The sequence below is a fragment of the Corvus hawaiiensis genome, chromosome 5, assembly GCF_020740725.1.
Source record: "Corvus hawaiiensis isolate bCorHaw1 chromosome 5, bCorHaw1.pri.cur, whole genome shotgun sequence".
Taxonomy (NCBI): Eukaryota; Metazoa; Chordata; class Aves; order Passeriformes; family Corvidae; genus Corvus; species Corvus hawaiiensis.
Window position 1 is genome coordinate 17,517,751 of NC_063217.1, and position 18,209 is coordinate 17,535,959.

Here is an 18,209-nt window from a genome sequence, read left to right on the forward strand (position 1 = left end):
AACCAGTGTGTGCCCAGGTGGTCAAGAAGACAAATGGCACCTGGCCTGTATCAGCAATAGTGTGGCCAGCAGTACCAGGGCAGTGATTGTCCCTCAGTGCTTGGCACTGGTGGCAGTGGTTGTTCCTCAATGCTTGGCACTGGTAAGGCCACATCTTGAGTACTTAGTTCAGTTTTGGATCCCTCCCTACCAAAAAGACATTGAGGTGCTGGAACGAGTCCAGAGAAGGGTAACAAAGCTGCTGGAGGGTATGGAGCCCAAGTGTGATGAGGAGCAGCTTAGGAAATGGGTTGCTTAGCCTGGAGAAATGGAAGCTCAGTGGGGACCTTTCAGTCTTTACAACTATCTGAAAGGAGGTTGTAGTGAGGTGGCGGTTGTCCTTTTCTCCCAGATGACAAGTGACAAGATGAGAGGAAATGATATCAAATTGCAGCAGAGGAGGTTTAGTTTGGTTTCTCCGTGGAAGGGGCTGTCAAGCAGTGGAACAGGCCACCCAGGGAAGTGGTGGACTTGCCATCCCTGGGGAATTTAAAAGGTTTAGGGATACCTTTTTGTAATGGACTTGGCAGTGCTGGATTAAATGCTTGGACTTGATGATATTAAAGGTCCTATCCAACCTAACTGATTCCATGATTGTATCCTTCCTCACAGGCAAGTTGTAGGTTACATTTCAGTTGTAGGTTCTATTTCAGGTTAGAGAGAGTAGTCAGCACTAAAGATTAAGCCACAACTTCTTGGGTTTTTTTCTAAGAAATAGTATCTTTCTTGTTTTGAATGATTTAAACACTATTCTAAAAATTGCATCAAATAATGTTTGATTTTCTTCCCAATACCATTAATTCCATCAAAGAGTCTTTAGCTTTACTTCCATTCACTTTGTCTCAGAGAGTTTTTAAGACCTTTTGAAAAATCGCTGGTGTATTATAACACTATTTAATGTGTAGCTATGTACTTCTGTAATATGTGTAAATAATGATATGAAACAAACAAAACAAAAGGAGACTAACATGAAAATATCTAAGAAAATGTGTGCTGTTGCGTATGTATGCTTTTGTGTATATATAGTACAGATCCTACACATTTGGGATGTAATTTCCGTATTTCAACTAAAATCGTAACTACTAAATACTTTGGCAATATTTTAGGTCATTTTCCCCACATTTGATCCACTTTGCATGCAAATTGCAGATAAATGAACTATCTTGCTTATAAACCCTGCCTTCTAACTAATGTCACAAATTATTAACATTTCATGTACTGTTTACATTCACACATTTCCTTTACATATGTTGCTGTTTATACTGTTTTCCTATATTTGTCTATCAAGCTAAAATAAATCAGAGAGGTTAGTTGTGCTGAACTCATACAGTATAATTTTGTTATTAAATTCATCTAAAAATACTACAGAGGCTGGAGACCTGAAAAAATATAGTCAGAGATACGATTCAAAATTAGGAAAATATGTTCTTGTGGGACTGCAGCATGGGTTGGGTAATTGCCATTATTTAAAAACATCTTCCAAAGATTACTTTAAAAATCTTTGCTTCTTTAATTAGAAGGGCATACAAATTTTTTTACTGGTTTGAAGTTGAATGGTATATTTATATTTTGTGCTTTTACACAATAACTTGACTGTTGCATCGAGATTGCATTTGATGATCTTGGAGGATATTAGTGGGCCTTAGTGGAAAACTAAGATTCTAAGTTTGTCTTGAAATTTATGCAGTCTGCAGCATTTAACAGTTAATTTAGGATATTTATAAAAGAAAATCCTCTCAGTTCTTCTCTGTTTCTGTTCATGCGTAATAGAAACCTGAGCAATAACAAGATTACAGATATAGAAGAAGGAGCATTTGATGGAGCCTCTGGTGTGAATGAACTCTTGCTCACAAGCAACCGCTTGGAAAGTGTTCAACACAAAATGTTCAAAGGACTAGAAAGTCTCAAAACACTGTAAGTATATTTATTTCAGTGTTTTTATTCTTCTTTTCTCTCCAGTATTTTTGAGAATATTATTGTATCTGTCCTAAAAAAAATTATTTTGGAGAATTAGCTATGGATTATTCAAGCATATTTTAGTTTTTGTTCCTATTTTACAAGAAGCTATACATTGTATTAATTTATTAATTATTAATTATGGGTATAATGAGTCCTCTAAAGCAATGAAGCAATTGAGAATGGGTAAACATCCAACTTCAGAAATGGAAATGGGAATAATCATCAAAGTAACAGAATTTTGCACGGGAATTACACATTTTACGTAATGGAGTCTGATTCATTTCAGCTCAGCCATTACTGGGAATTGCTGGAGGAGGAAATTGTTCTAGTGTGTATTGAAATGTGGGAAATGATTCTCTCCTAAGTAATTTTTCTGTCATTTCAACAGTGAAGGCAAGATTAAAAGCACTATATCTTGAACTAATTTCATTCTTTCCATGAAGCAGTTTAGTTCTTTCCACTCAAAAAAGGAGTTTATGCAGTCTGCAGCATCTTGGCCTTCTTCAGAGAGCCTGTCCTCCTGATCTGCAGGCCAGAGCCAAGATTAAATGGTCTTTGGGGTTTCAGCTGTCCACAGACATTAGGTATTTTAAATAAAGCACGTCTACAGTTTCTAACCTTGTAGTTAAAGCTGCTAAAATTTTTTAAAGCAGCTAGTCCTAGACAAGAGCATGGGGGAAAATTACCGTCTTTCGGTGGACAGAGAGGAGAACAACAGACTTCAAAGCTCTTAAGTTTTATAGAAATTCGAGAGATTTTAGAATAGCTTAGGATTCTGAAAGCTGTACTGTCTTAGAGTCATGCTGAGGAGGAGTCAGGGTAGCCTGATTTTATTTGAATGAAATGCTTCTGAATGCAGTAGAAGTGGTTTCTGGAATTTGTCCTAAGGAAAATGAAGTGAAAGGGGCTTGAAGAGGAGGTCAGCTGGTACATGCCTCCGCTCTATATAAATAGCAGTTCTGGAATCATCAGCCTTGGAAATATGAAGAGAGGGCTGCTGTGTTTCTCTAATTTGGGGAATTGCAAACAGTTTCATTTCTTGTCAATTAAAAATTCATAATTACTGCTTCTCGTATTGAAAGAACAAGAAAAAACCACAAATGCCATGGGGAAACTGGAGTAGGCTGCCAAAGAGGTTGTGGGGTCTCGTCTGGAGATACTCAGAAGCTACCTGAACACAATCTTGAGTAACTCTCTAGGGAAAAGCTCTAGGGAACCCTGCTTGAGCAGGGAGGTTGGACCAGATGATCTCGAGTGGTCCTTTCCAAGCTTACGCATTCTGTGATTCTGTGAAACACACCTTGTCTTTGTGAAACCGACCCACCTGTCTTCCAGCCTGCTCCACACACATTGCACTCAGTCTCTTCAGTGAGGAGACAGGCAGCACAGGGGTCACTGCACTGGTGGTCTCTTCACTGGCAGCAGCCCCTTTGGAGTCATACCTCTTGGTCCTCACTCCAGCAGCCACTTCAGCCCCGGTCCTTGCCCAGGCTAAGCTGAAAAATGCTGATCCTTCTTTCTCAGGATGCTGAGGAGCAACAGGGTGAACTGTGTGGGAAACGACAGCTTCACAGGGCTGAGCTCTGTCCGCCTGCTCTCTCTGTATGACAACCAGATCACCACTGTGGCGCCCGGCTCCTTCGACACGCTGCATTCGCTCTCTACACTGTAAGTCACGTTCTTCTTTTACCATAACCATATTTAAATCTCTGACCTTTGGGGGGCATTTCCCTTAATACTTTGATGTGTAATTTCACAGCACATGGTAAAGTTAAGGGATAAAAAGATTTCATAGAGGCAGTTTTGAGAAATTTTATTTTATGGACCACCTTGGGCACATGAAGAGTATGTTTTCATGGTGCCCTTTGATACAGTGTTAGACTGGTTTCCAGAAGTGTCCGAGAAGGCAGGAAAAACACCCTGGTCAGTCCCTTCGTGGAAGCCCACTGATCTAAACCAGTGTAGAAAGCCACATTTTGGGTAGACAGCACACAATCACAGCTGGTCAGATTACCATGTTGTCTGTCCTTCTGCCCTGTGCCACAAAGTTACTAGCTTAAATTTCCTTGGCCTGCTGAGAATCTTAATTCATATATGTTTAATAATGAAGCTTCAGTCATATTTTCTATAAAAAGAAGCATCTTTTTTTTATTTAAATATTGTATAATTTAAGGGAAGTGCAAAGAGTAAGCAAAGCTGCCACTCAGTTTCGTGAAGAAATGCTGGTTGTAGGTAGCATCATTCAGGAAAGTACTTAATCCCCTTTTTACATGAAAAGTGACACTTCGCACCCAGTTACTAATTTTGCATATTAAGGATGACATGTTTATAAATAACAGAATTGTCGATAGGTTTGTGGTGAAATAAGGAAATGCCAAAAGTACTGAGGTTTTTAGAAGTAAATTCATTTTTGTAACTGGCATGTAATCAACTTAGCTGTCATTTCAGATAGGAAACTTATTCTCTGGAGCAAATAAAAGATGGAAATCTTGAGATGATAAATTAATGGAATAGCTGTTGTCAGGTTAAAGCTAATAATGTAAAGTAATCAGCCTCCATCTCTATATGAAATTATTGCATTATTGGTACAGAGTGGCTTGACATGCAGTCAGGTCTTTGACAGTTTTAAATTATTTCTGAACAAGCTGTATCAAGATTCACCACACAGAGCCTAAATTACACCTTTCACCTATGGTTTACATGCAGTATTTTTTGAAGAACAGTGTATTAGGTATGCTTTTTTGAAAATAGAAGTAGAATCCTTAGGATGAAAGGGTGGTGTCATCTGAGATAAATTTTCCTGTGGTTCTCAGAAACCTCTTGGCCAATCCCTTCAACTGCAACTGCCATCTCGCATGGCTTGGAGACTGGCTAAGGAAGAAACGCATTGTGACGGGGAACCCTCGCTGCCAAAAACCCTACTTCCTCAAAGAGATTCCTATCCAGGATGTGGCAATTCAGGATTTTACATGTGATGATGGTAAGGAAATCAATATTTGAACCTTTTATAATTTCAGCTTTCATATAGATAGCTGCATGACTCCCATAGATCCCAAAGTATTGCACTTTAAAGGCCTTTGTGCTCAGTTTCTATGTCAGTTTAAAAATTTTCCACTCATTTTTGGATGATCAGCAAGCACAGGCTGTTGTACATATGCCTTCTAAAGTTTTTCTCGCCTATGTTCTGTACTGTATTTAATAATTTAGAAATAGTATAAAGAAATTGATCAAATGTTATAGTTCAGATGAGAATATTTTCAAACACCAATGCTTGAATCAAGCACACTTTCAGGTTACTTGATCAAATAACATGACATCTTATAGCTTGTGGCTTCATTAACTCTTAATTAAAAGAAATGCTGCTATCTTGTATCCCTCACATATACTTCCATTTACTGCATTATTGATTTGTCAATTTTCAAGGCTGTATCTTTTTTTAAAGACTTTTTTTTTAATACTTTATTAATGTTATTGTCTTTCTTTTCAAGATTTATTCTTTCTTTAATGATTTTTTTCCCTTATAATAACATTCTTACCTAGTAAAACAGCATTGTACTAAGTAAAGCATCACCTGAAATGTAAATTCTTGGAGTGATGGTTTACATAGATGATGTAATTTTTTTCCCTATCGAGATATTATAATGTAGAAATATCATGTTGGCTTAAAGAAAATCCAGTTGGGCTATTATTGCTAATACTGAAGTGACATTTATTAGCAATATTAGCATCTATTTGTTTTTATTAACCAGGAAATGATGACAATAGCTGCTCTCCCCTGGCCCGCTGCCCTGCAGAATGTACTTGTCTGGACACAGTAGTTCGCTGCAGCAACAAAGGTCTGAAAGCCTTGCCTAAAGGCATCCCAAAAGATGTAACTGAACTGTAAGTGGCACACTTTTTTTCTCTTTTATGAAAATTAATGTCAGATTTTTATTTTCAGGGTCAAGAATGAGGTCAAGAAAAGAAAATGAAGAATTGAATTTAGTAGATGAGTTGAAATTTGTTAATCCACTGCTTTATAAAGACTTTCACATTATCTTGAGAAACTTGAGGTTAAGTCTGAATTAGCAATGCTTTGTAAGTCCCAAACCACTCTTAAGAACTATCTGTTACTGAAAAGCTTTAAAAATATATGTATATAAAATTGTAATCAGAATTTATATCCCCAGCACTGAACAATTGTATAACCACGTGTAGATGATATGTTACAATGGGTTAAATTAGGGGCAACAGTGAATCTGATTAAACTCTGGTCACTGGTTAGGAAGGAATGAAGTTCAATTACACGAGAAAGCAAAAAGAAAATAATATGAATGTGTTTTCATAATGAACATGTTTATTATACCTCTAAATCAATACTTTTTAATTCCAAATCAAGCACCTTAATCCTCTAAATCAATAGCCTTCATCTCGGTCAGGGAGTTAAAAACACCTGGACAGTGGCTTTATGGTACTAAGGAAGTGGCCTGGGAAGGGTGCTCTCCTGGTTTTGTTGCATGTTAATAAGAGGTCTTGTGAGTAAAGTGGCATGTGGTGTCTGCGTTGGCCACAGTGGTCATAAAGCAGTCGAGTTTAAAATCTCTGTTGACAGGAGGAAAAGTGCCAGCAAAACTTCAACTCTGGATATGAGGAGAGCAGACTTCAGGCTGCTCAGGGAACTAGCTAGATCTCCATGGGAAATGCTTTGGAAGGTACTGAGGTACATCAGTGCTGGTCACTTTTCAAGTATCACCTGTTAAGAGCTAAAAAGCAAGCAATTAGAAGATGTCAGAAGTCAAGCAGGTGAGGCAGAAGGCCAGCTCGGCTAAGCAGGGATCTTCTGGAGCTAAGGCAAAAAAGAAAAGTGTACATCCAGTAGAACCAAGGTCGGGTGACATGGGAGGAATACAGAGGTGCTGCTCATCAGCGTAGGAAGAAAATTGGCCCAGTTAGAGTTGAAGCTGGCCAGTACTGCTGGGGACAATAGACAGAGCTTTTTAAAATATCTTAATAGCAAAAGGCAGTCCAGAAATAACACTGGTTTATTTTTTGATGAATATGGTCACCTCACAAACAGGGACAGCAGAGAAAGCAGAGATGTTTACTGCTTTCTTCACTTCGGTCTTCAATACCAATGATCGGCTCTGAGGGTTCCAGTGCCCTGAGCTGGAGGACCATGACTGTGAGAATGATTAACTCCCAGCCAACCCCAAACTTGCACAGGATTTGCTGCTCCTGCTGGCCTTCTCTAAGTCTCTGGGGTCATCCAAACGTACTCAAAGAGATAGCTGTCATTGCAAGGCCTCTCTCAATGATTTCTGTATATTCTTGGTAATCTGGAAGAGGTCCCAGTCAACTGGAAGCTGGAGAATGTCCCAATTTTTGAGAAAGGCAAGAGGGTTGACCCTGGTTACTACAAACCAGTCAGTTTCACTTCAGCGTGAAGTAAAATTATGACAAAGAAAGGTTATTTTTGAGAGGGTGGTCAGACACTGGAACAGGCTCCCCAGGGAAGTGGTCACAGCACCAAGCTTACCAGAGTCCAAGAAGTGTTTGAACAATGCTCTCAGGCACATGGTGTGACTCTTGGGGATTGTCCTGTGCAGGGCCAGGAGTTGGACTCAGTCCTGGGGTGCACTAGAAAAAGTGTAACCAGCAGGTCAAAGGAGGTGATCTTCCTTCCCTATTCAACCCTTGTGAGGCCACTTCCAGAGTATTGTGTTCAATTCTGGCCTCCAGAGTTCAAGAAAGACAAGGAGTTACTGGAGAGGGTCCAGTGGAGGCCAAAAAGATGATTAGGGGCTGAGAATCTCTCCTATGAGGAGGGACTGTGGGAGCTGGGCCTGGTTAGTCTGGAGAAGACTGAAGGGATCCCATTAATACATACAAATATCTCAAAGGCTGGTGTCAACAGGATGGTGCCAGACTCTTTTCCGTGGTGCCCAGCAACAATACAAGGAGTTATGTCCATAAACTAAGCCACAAGAAGCTTCACCTCAACATGAGGAAGAAGTTCTTTACATTGACGGTGTTAGACCACTGGAAAGGCTGCCCAGGGAGGTTGTGGAGTCTCCCCCTCTGGAGCCATTCAAAACCTCACTGGATGTGTTCCTGTGTTACCTGCTCTAGGTGACCCTGCCTTGGCAGAGGGGTTGGACAGGATGATTGCCAGAGGTCCCTTCCAGTCCTAATGATTCTGTGATTTTGTGATGCTTCCAACTTAGAATATTCTATGATACAGAGATTGTGATAGTTTTGTGATATTTCAAAAATACTGGTTTTAGTAGTATGTCTTCCTTTTCACATAGGCAGTTTTATAAAATCTGGGATATTTTATTAATCTCGATACATTTTTTTTCTATGAGAAAAATTGTTAAGATTGCATTTCATGAAAGATACGATTTGAATATGCAGGTGAACAGTAACATAGATATAAAAAACAGCTTGCTACCTCATGTATTGTTTGAAGATATTAACTGAATAAGCTACTCATAAGAATATATGAGCAAATTTTTATGCATTATGAAAGGGAAAATATGAACCTAAAAATTGAGATATTAATTTATTTAATTCTTGATCAGATAGGTCACAATATCGAAAAATAAAAAGAAATTATTTATGAGAAAAAATGTTGGTTTGTGTTACATATGACAAGTATTTAATAATGTTTCATAATGCCTGGTTAATATAGTGCTTTTCCAGGAAACAGCATAACTATGTTTCATAAGTCATAATTTTACTGTTTTATGGTTTGGTATTGTATAGAAGATTCTGAGATATCCATCATTAGTCTGGTGCTTAATAGCATCCAAAAATCTTTAGCCATTAATAAATTGAAATTATTAAGAACTCAATTTAGCACACACATATATAAAACTATAACTTCATTAGGTTTTGGGTTTGGTATTTTGGGTTTTTTTCCTCAAAGAGATGACTTTCTTGAATATAGTTCGGTATAAACACAATTTGGCAGTATAAGGTTATCAAAGCAATGTAAAACAAAGCAGATAAAGAGAGATACTTTTGGAATTGCAAGTGGAACCCTGTGACTGAAAAGCCATTTGTGTACAATTTTGTAAGCTTTAGTTAGTGTCTAAGCATGCAATTTGGCATATTTTTCAAAAGGATAATGGAGGTGGTTCCTGTTAACAGTTGCATACTGATTGATTCTTCTTGCTCTTTAGCATGCATGGCTCTTGTAACATGCACTCTTCATGTGTTTTATAAAATATCTTAATAATGCTTCATTTGAACAAGGAGGAATTTTATCAGACAAGTGGATACTTGTAGTACTTCAGTTCTAATGAAGCTTAATAATATAACCTAATTTATCTGTTGATAAAAGAATTTCCTCAGAATAGTTACTACTTCAAAAATTTTAAAAGTTGGTTTGGTTTTCTTAATAATTAATTATATGAGCCCATGCTCTACTCACCACCATTAACATAGTGTAAGTATAAAGCTTGTTGAGACACATTTTGGATTTGGCAAGCAGCCCTAGAAAGGCATGGTCCAAGGAAAAAAAAAGGAAGAAAGAAAGAAAGCTTTTTTATTAGATGTAGATGGTTATTTCGTGAAGCTTAACTGTGTTTCAGCTCATCCATTTAGTCAAGACAAAAGTTTCCACAGATGCTACAACATACGTAAAGACATTAAGCCCAAAATCAGACTAAAAATGTCTCTTTCAAAGACTGCTCTTAGCTCAAGCTTGTTGCAAGTATTTGGATAGCAAAAATACCTTCTTTGTATAGGGATAATGAGGGTGTAGTTTCCACTTGGGTTCCAGGAAACATATGTAATACCACCATCAGCAAAGTCATTTGCCCCAGCTGAGAAACTAAAGGCCTTTAATCTTCTTGCCACTATCTGCTTCATTTCAAACCATCAGGTAAATTCAGCACTTCTTATCATCTCTAAACTACTTGCCCTGGTTACATGAAGAACCCCTCCACTTGTACTTTATGTCTTGCTGCACACTGGAAGCTTTTTAGGCAAGGTTTGTTACCTTTCTCCGCCTGTAACGCAGGTGCTGATACAATTTGATGGCTCTGTACCCATTAACTCTAAGGATGAGAAGGTCTCTTATTGAGAATTATGAGCATGGAAGAAGAGTGAGCAATATAATACAGGAGCTGTAAACCTACCAAGACGGGGAAAAAAAATCTAACTTTTCTAGTGAAGGGTAATTGATTACTGTTTTCAGTCCCTAACATACTTCATAGGAATAGGATTGTAGCACGTGATGTATCATGAAATATACAGGGATAAATTAAGGAAGGTGACCTGAACCACAGGCACGACAAATGAATTTGCTGTTAGAGCTAAAACCAGACCTTGCTCTTCATACTGTAAAGGATTTCCTCTGCAATGTCAGAGTCTGTTTCTATTTATGATAGCTAAAAATCCACACTCACTGTGATTTGTGGAAGTCAGATTTACCTTTCCTCTGTAGGCATGTGGGAAATGGAGATGATAAAGACCTCATTTTGCAGAGTCATTATGAAGTAATAGAAACTATAATGCAAGAGATGATTTTTACTGTGTTACTTCATAATGTTCTATATGATACAGTAGCATTTGGATCTTAGGCTACAAATCTTCAGTTGTGCCTCTAAAACCCAAAATTTGTAAGCATGTTTTCTTATAAAATGGAAATAGTATGCGTTCATTTGCTATTAACTTTACTGTTGGATACTGAGATTAGTAGATGAAGATGCTACTATGCTATTTTAATGAAATAAATAATGCTCTTTGTTTTGTTTTTCTGGTTTAGATATTTGGATGGAAATCAGTTTACCCTTGTTCCAAAAGAGCTTTCCAACTACAAGCATTTAACACTCATGTAAGTAGTTTTGAAGCAATGTTCTTTACTGGAATTAAAAACATAATAAAATACCTTACTCAATTATACCTGAATTTATTTAAAAGAAAAAGCCTGTAAAATGTATCATATCTTTCAGCCAATGCCCAACCATATTTTATAATGTATATTTTATTCTACTTATCACATCCTACATATAAATATATTCAGTCACATTTTATGAGCATGGGTATTTATTCTAGTGATTACATCACAAAATAAATAAGCAAAAATTATAGTTGACTTCAAAAGAGACATAAGATCTTATAAAGTCAGGGTAATTGTTTCTCCCACAATGTATGGTGTTCATTGTGTATGGACACAAGGAGAGAGCTTGTCTAACATGCCTTGCTGCCAACTCTACTGCTGACTCACTATGTGATTTCAGGCAAAACCCTAGTTGCTCTAATATTTATTACCTCTACCTCATGAATGGTTTGAATATGATTTCTGAACATTTTAAGTGTACAGTGAGAAAAACAGGAAGACTGTAGATGTAAACGGCTGTAATTCCGGCAGTAGTTCCATGGTCTTTGTTAGGACTATAAAAATTTATACCAGCTGAGGCTGAACTGTGTTACATTCTGAAAGCATTTTGTGGTTTCATTATAATCAGAATGAAAAGTGGAGGGGAGTAACAGAATCTCTTAAATTTCGTTTTTCAGCGGGTTTAGAGCAATTCAAAAATAAGAGTTTGGTTTCCTTTATTTATCTCATGTTAAACAAAAGAGGTCACAATCACAAATTTTTAAAAAACCCATACTTTCAAAACTTTTTGTATTTTTCAAATAACATCAGGAAAAAAGCCTTGCAATATTTTCAAGTCCATCCAGTGTAGAACTTGTAGGAAATCTTTGTGAATTGTTTAGACAAGTTATGAATAGATGAACAGTAAATAGAATGCAAATGAGTATTAACAGTCTCCATTTATCAGACCTGCAGGGCACATTATTTTAAATTCTTTTGTACGTTTACTCATACTGCTGTTATGTAGTCGGGAATGTTCCTCAGCTGTGTTTGGAAAAAGAAACCACTATTCATAGTTCTGTGGCCAAACAAAGAATTACATACAAGTCTCCTGAGCTCCCAATTAACAAGGAAATTTGTTTATTTTTAACTTTTTCTTTCTCTTATGAATATATTGCTCTGTTATACTTGCCTTATATGTTTATTTTGAGTCAGTCATCTTACATACTTTCATGAAAATTTCAAGTGGGGAAATATGTATATTGCATAGCTATTCAACAGTACTCTTAAGTTAACACATCAAGGTTCCCTCAGAAACAAAGGCAGTATTTCACCACAAAATACATGAAATAATAGTTAAGTAGTCAACATAAAATGAAAAGTAAAGCACAATATGAGAACAAAGAACAGAGAGTATTCCCATTTAATGCAGCATCTTTGAAGCTACCAGCATACCACTCCAGATTCCATCATATTTAAGATTTTATTCATTAGAATATTGAACAAAGAGGACCTTAAGGATTTATCTGTAAATCTTAGATAGAGTTCTTTATAATAATAGCTCTGGGCTTTGATGTCTTCCACATATAAGTGTTAAGTAGAGTATTAAATGATATTTACTTAGGTGTCATTAGGGACATGACTGGAATGACTTTCCCTTTAAAAAAAAATCACTTTCATTTTTGTGCTTGAGTTTATGAAGGATTAACTTGGTAGCATGATGAACACTGCTGTTGTATTAGAATGCATTGCACTGCTTTTTCATCTGTGTTGAAATGAGAATGCTTTTTATTGATCAAGCTAAACACTTGCTGGGCTTGTATATGGCATGTGAAAATAAAAACAGGTGCTGCTTTAAATAGTTATATCAATGATGATACTACTTCTACTAATGAAAATATATCTGTCATTTTAACTTACAGTGGTTTGGGACTGGGGCAGTCATTTTAAGGTCTGAATTTCTGAATTTATTTTTTAGAGATTTAAGTAACAACAGAATCAGCACTCTTTCTAATCAGAGCTTCAGCAACATGACTCAGCTGCTCACCTTGTAAGTTTAAACATGTAACAGTGACTCTTTGGAAGCAGTGGGGTTTTTTGTCTTGGAAAGAAAGGGCATTTAGTTGATTAAAATTTGCTTGGTTTGGAGGCTGTAAAATAACTTGTTTCCTAACTAGCTGTGTGTGCAAAAGCTGATTTTGGTCATGCTCTGCATAGTTTATTGAATGACTGATACCCTTACTGACAGCATTTTATATATTTTCAGAATTCTTAGTTACAACCGCCTAAGATGTATCCCTGCACGGACTTTCGATGGGCTGAAATCACTTAGGTTGTTGTAAGTATTATTTTTTAATCATTGCTATTTTCCATAATTTTTATTTGTGTACAGAAGATAGCAGAACCGTAGGAAGTTAGAAGATTTTAAAACCTATCAAATATTTGAGAAGTGATAATTATGTAGCCTTAAAAACTAAGTGGCTTCATTCTGGGGACGTACAATCTCAAAATGCTGCACAAGAAGTGACCTGATGCTGGAGAACATTTTATATACAGACATGCACTTTCTACTTTTCTGATTTTTAATGCCAGCTGTATTTCTTTTTTTTTGTGTTATTTTCTTCCTTGTTATAAGCATTAAAGTATAGCAGAAATGCTGTATGTATAAATTCCTTCAGTATATATGAGGGGGGTTTGCAGTTGAATTTTGAACCCACCAGTAAATTTCTTTCTGTCTTGTTTCATTTAATGTGGGAGTATTTCCAAAACCATGACATCATGGTTAAGTACTGAAAATCAGTAACTTTACTTTTTGGTTGCATGAAAACTTTCCTTTTTACCACTAGGAAAAACATGGTTGACAGGGCACAGAAATGGACAAAGGAAAATAAAGAACAGTCAGTCTCATTTACAGCTTCACTTTGTCATTAAGTAAAAAGCCTGCAAAAATTCCTTTTCAAACATCCACAGCAGAACATGTAATTTTGGCCTCTAATACTGTCCCTGCCCAGCCCATGGGGTCCCACGTGCCCCCACAGTCGCACGCGTGGGTTCAATATCACAGTCGGTAGCAAAGAGTCGAGAAGGGCATTTGCGTGAGTTCCTGCAGGAGCACTTATTGCTGCTACACTGCCAAAGGGTGCAGAGGCAAATACCAACATGATCCCGAAACTCACAGTTTTATCCAGGAGCAGGGAAAAGGCAGGACTAGGGAACGGGGACCAATGGAGAAACTCTGGGGGAGTGACGAGGGGTATAGAGGCCAACAGCCAACCGGGGAATCCAAACTGGGATAGATTAACATAACAGAACAATGCATGCTGGGAGAAGCCTTTTTTGTCACCCTAATGTAAAGAGGTATTTGTGGTACTAGGGACTTGTCTTACTGAAAACTCTCTGTCTCTTGTAATGTATGCTCACCAGCCAACACAGGCCTCCATTTGGGTAATTTATAACCATGTAAATACTTGGTTGGATTAACTACCTCAAGCATGGCATTATTTAAGTGTGCTTTCATAACTTCAGTTGTTCAATATAAATATAGATAATTTCAAGAACCATAATTCTATATGTGTTAGATATTCATGTAACTGAATAAATTTCTAGAAAAGGAGAGATACTTTTCACAGAATTACAGAATAAGCTGAGTTGGAAGGGACCCACAAGGATGATTGAGTCCAGCTCCTGGCCCTGCACAGCACCATCCCCAAGAGTCACACCATGTGCCTGGGAGCATTGTCCAAATGCTTCTTGAACTCTGTCAGGGTTGGTGCTGTGACCACTTCCCTGGGGAGCCTGTTCCAGTGCCCAACCACCCTCTGGGTGAAGAACCTTTCACCAATATCCAGCCTAAACCTCCCCTAACTCTGCTTCAGTCCATTCCCTTGGGTCTTGTCACTGGTCACCAGAGAGAAGAGATCAGTGCCTGCCCCTCCTCTTGCCCTCACGAGAAAGCTGTAACTGCAGTGAGATCTCCCCTCTCTCCTCCAGGCTGAACAGACCAAGTGACCTCAGCCACTCCTCATATGGCTTCCCCTCAAGGCCCTTCACCACCATCATTAGTCTCCTTTGGACATTCTCTAATAGTTCAAAGTCTTTCTTATTTTGGCACCCAAAACTGTACCCAGGACTTGAGGTGAGGCTGCCCCAGTGCAGAGCAGAGCGGGACAATCCCCTCCCTTGCCCAGCTGGTGATGCTGTGCCTGATGCCCCCCCAGGACATGCTCGGCCCTCCTGGCTGCCAGGGCACTGCTGACTCATGTTCAGCTTTTGAAGACCAGGACCCCCAGGTCCTTTTCTGTGGCGCTTCTTTTCAGCATCTCATTGCCCAGTCTGAACCTACATCTGGGGCTGCCCCATGCTGGGTGCAGAATCCAGCACCTGCCCTTGTTGAACTTCATATGGTTGGTGAAAACAGCAGCTTTTCTACAAAAGAAATATCACTATTCCCAGTAGTGATGCTTATGGAAATCTTTCATTCTCTACCTCTGATGTCAAATTCAGACAAAAATGTTAATACTTCTATTAACAGTCAATGCCTGTATGTTCTATGCATTCATGAAAGATTAAAAAGAACATATGAACATTATTAATGCAAATTTCAGGGAGCTGCTGAAAAAAATCAGAAACTCTTTTTCTATCTGCTATCTCTAAATCCAATCATTACTTTGCAGAAGTGTACCTACTTTTATCAACTTGTATTTTTCAATTTTAAAATAACCACAGTATTTACATTTCTAATGAAAATCCAGGATGCAAAAAATCAAATGATAAGTAGGCTGCCAGGTAGAGCTTACCAAAAAAGAAACAAAAACCACAAACAATTGGAAACACTGAGGAACTGGAAGAAAAAAAAATGTGAAAAGCTGAAAACTGTTGAAAGAAGATGAAATTTGTCAAGTTAACCTGATGACTTTTATGCATTGACATTATTGTGTTTATTTCCTCTTTAAGGTCTTTACATGGCAATGATATTTCTGTTGTTCCTGAAGGAGCCTTTAATGATCTTTCAGCATTATCACACCTGTGAGTATTCAGCTGGTATACTGTATTTTTTTTTGTTATGCTTAGCAAATTTCATATAGTCAAACAAAGACATTATGCAAAGAAGTTCTCTGGAAGAAGTTTATGCAAGTGTAGAGGCTGGGCATGGGCCAGAGAGGTGGCAGCAGCTCACCAGAAAAATCCTAGGCCTGCTGCTGGGCTGCCAGTTGAACTTGTGTGCCCTGCATCCTTATGGCAATGAAGGCTAGAGACACTGGGCTGAATTTGAAAGTGAGCAGCCAGGGGATTGAGGATACTGATCACTCCTTTCTTCTTGGCCCTCCTAGGGCCACATCTGGAATATGTGTTCAGTTTCTCCAGTACAAAGCAGATGTTTATGAACTACAGCAAGTCCAGCATAGGGTCAAGCAAGTTTGGGAGGTGGCCATATGAGCTGTAAAGAGAAGCTACAGGAATTGGGCTTATCCAGCCTGAAGAAAGGGATGCCAAGGAGAAACCTAATAGTCTTCAGGCCTCTAAGGATTACATCGATGAAGAAGACTCAAGTGCACAGTGAAGAATCAGAGTAAACCATCAAAACCTGCAACAAGGGAAATTTGATTGAACATAATGAAAAATTCTTCACTGTGAGGATGGTTCAGCCAGGTTGCCCAAAGAAGCAGGAGAATTTCCATCCCTGGGGATCTCAAGAGCTGTTAGAAACAGCCCTAAACAACCCTGACTGCCAAGGTAGCCCTGCTTTGTGCAGGAGGTGAGAATAGATGACCTCCAGAGTGCTGTAAATTATTCTACGATTCTGTGTCGGTGTCTGTTGACACTAAATACATCACATCTGATTTCAGAACATAATTTGAGGCAATAGTTTTCTGGTTTTTAATTTTCATTGGGAACCTAAATGAGAACAAGCTACCTTTCTGCAAACCTCGTGTTTATGGATAGTTAAGACTTTGAGGAGTAAGTTGACTAGTGCCTTTAGATATATCTGGGGATTTAAGTTTCTGAACAGCAGCAGTTGTTAAAAACTTAATTATCTGTTTCTCATTCAGTATTGGACATTTACATTTAGCTTGCCATTTCTCAGAAATTTCATACTGATTAAGCTCCCAGTCATTGATAATTCATTCAAATGCAACTATTTACCTTACCTGCATAAAATATCAGTAAAACTTACATAAATTTGATTGTTGCTGGTATTTCTTTCTTAATGGATACCAGTTATCCTTGTTAATATTCTTATTTTAGCAGAGCAATTCTGTTATCTCAGTTCAGGCTGACATCCACTTTTGCAAATATGGAATGGACAAATTCGAGGTGTTTCTCCTTGCATGGGAAGTTCCCTTGTCACTAAGTCTCATTTTTTACTGCTCATTTTTTTACAGGCTCTTAAGCCTGACTGAAAAGAGATGTATATTTTCTTGAGTTCGGCTTGAATGTATTAAAAAGTTAATATGAGAGGGCTTTCTACTCAGTGAGGCAGAGACGAGCATGTCAGCTCTGGTAGTTTCTACTGCCTTTGCTTGCCAAAGACTTACTTGTATCTCTAGAAGACCCACTGATTCAAAGCTGTGGAACAATCTGAAGAAAATTACTGAAACATCTAGAGAAGGAGGATGTTCTAATACTGCCATTTGATAGTGTTCACACATGTTGAGATTATCTGTTAAAAGTTCCATGATTATTTCTGAAAAGGAACATGAGTACATCTTTACAGAATAGCACAATGCTTCAATCCTCTGAATTAACTACACAATGTGCTATTGTTTTCAGAGTTTTAAGAGTATTTATAGTTTCTAGCAGAGAAAATAAACACTTAAAAAGCTGTTACAGAAATTAATTCTGAAAATCTCTAGCTAAATTATTTTTTAATTTAAAAAAATCAGAAGGATCATCATTTAAAGAAATGGCTTTTCTTTCATTATGAGGTAATTATTATGTAACTACCACAAAGCCAGGATAATGTAGTTTTATTTACTTACACAGCAGAGAACTCTTACAGAATTCTGCACATAGTTGTGAGTTCAGTGAGAGAGCTCCAAAGAGGAAATAATTAAATCAAATTTGTAAGCTTAGAAACAGATGGTTTGTACCAGCCTGGGAGCCATAAACTGAAAAGGAAAAATACCAGGGCAGAACTCTGTGGAATTGTCTTGACTGCTTCGGAAGAAATACTTTATACTTGTTAACTGAATTGCACAGTATTAGTCTCACTCTGCTGATGCAGCTGATCTTTGCCGTTACAAGCTAACAGTGAAACACAGCTAGCTGGTATTGGCTCATCAAAGTTCACACATAGTGCTGCTAAGAATATCTAGATTTCTGGACCAAGTTTCTACTAAAACTATCACTTCTTGATCTAGAACCCAAATCCAGACACTTAGTGCTCTAACAGGCATTTTGGTGG

General features: G+C 37.9%; 1 protein-coding gene across 19 annotated transcripts in view; it reads left to right on the top strand.

Annotated features, from left to right (window-relative positions):
* SLIT2 (slit guidance ligand 2) overlaps nt 1-18,209 on the top strand; it is a 263,355-nt gene that overhangs the window by 205,035 nt on the left and 40,111 nt on the right. For 18 of the 19 annotated variants that reach the window (XM_048303516.1, XM_048303514.1, XM_048303515.1 and 15 more), the window contains 8 exons: nt 1,810-1,953; nt 3,523-3,666; nt 4,812-4,978; nt 5,748-5,880; nt 10,751-10,819; nt 12,783-12,854; nt 13,071-13,142; nt 15,758-15,829. In XM_048303516.1, coding sequence (XP_048159473.1) covers nt 1,810-1,953; nt 3,523-3,666; nt 4,812-4,978; nt 5,748-5,880; nt 10,751-10,819; nt 12,783-12,854; nt 13,071-13,142; nt 15,758-15,829 — 873 coding nt within the window. The remainder of the gene's footprint in view (nt 1-1,809; nt 1,954-3,522; nt 3,667-4,811; nt 4,979-5,747; nt 5,881-10,750; nt 10,820-12,782; nt 12,855-13,070; nt 13,143-15,757; nt 15,830-18,209) is intronic. The other variant, XM_048303509.1, reaches the window with a different exon arrangement.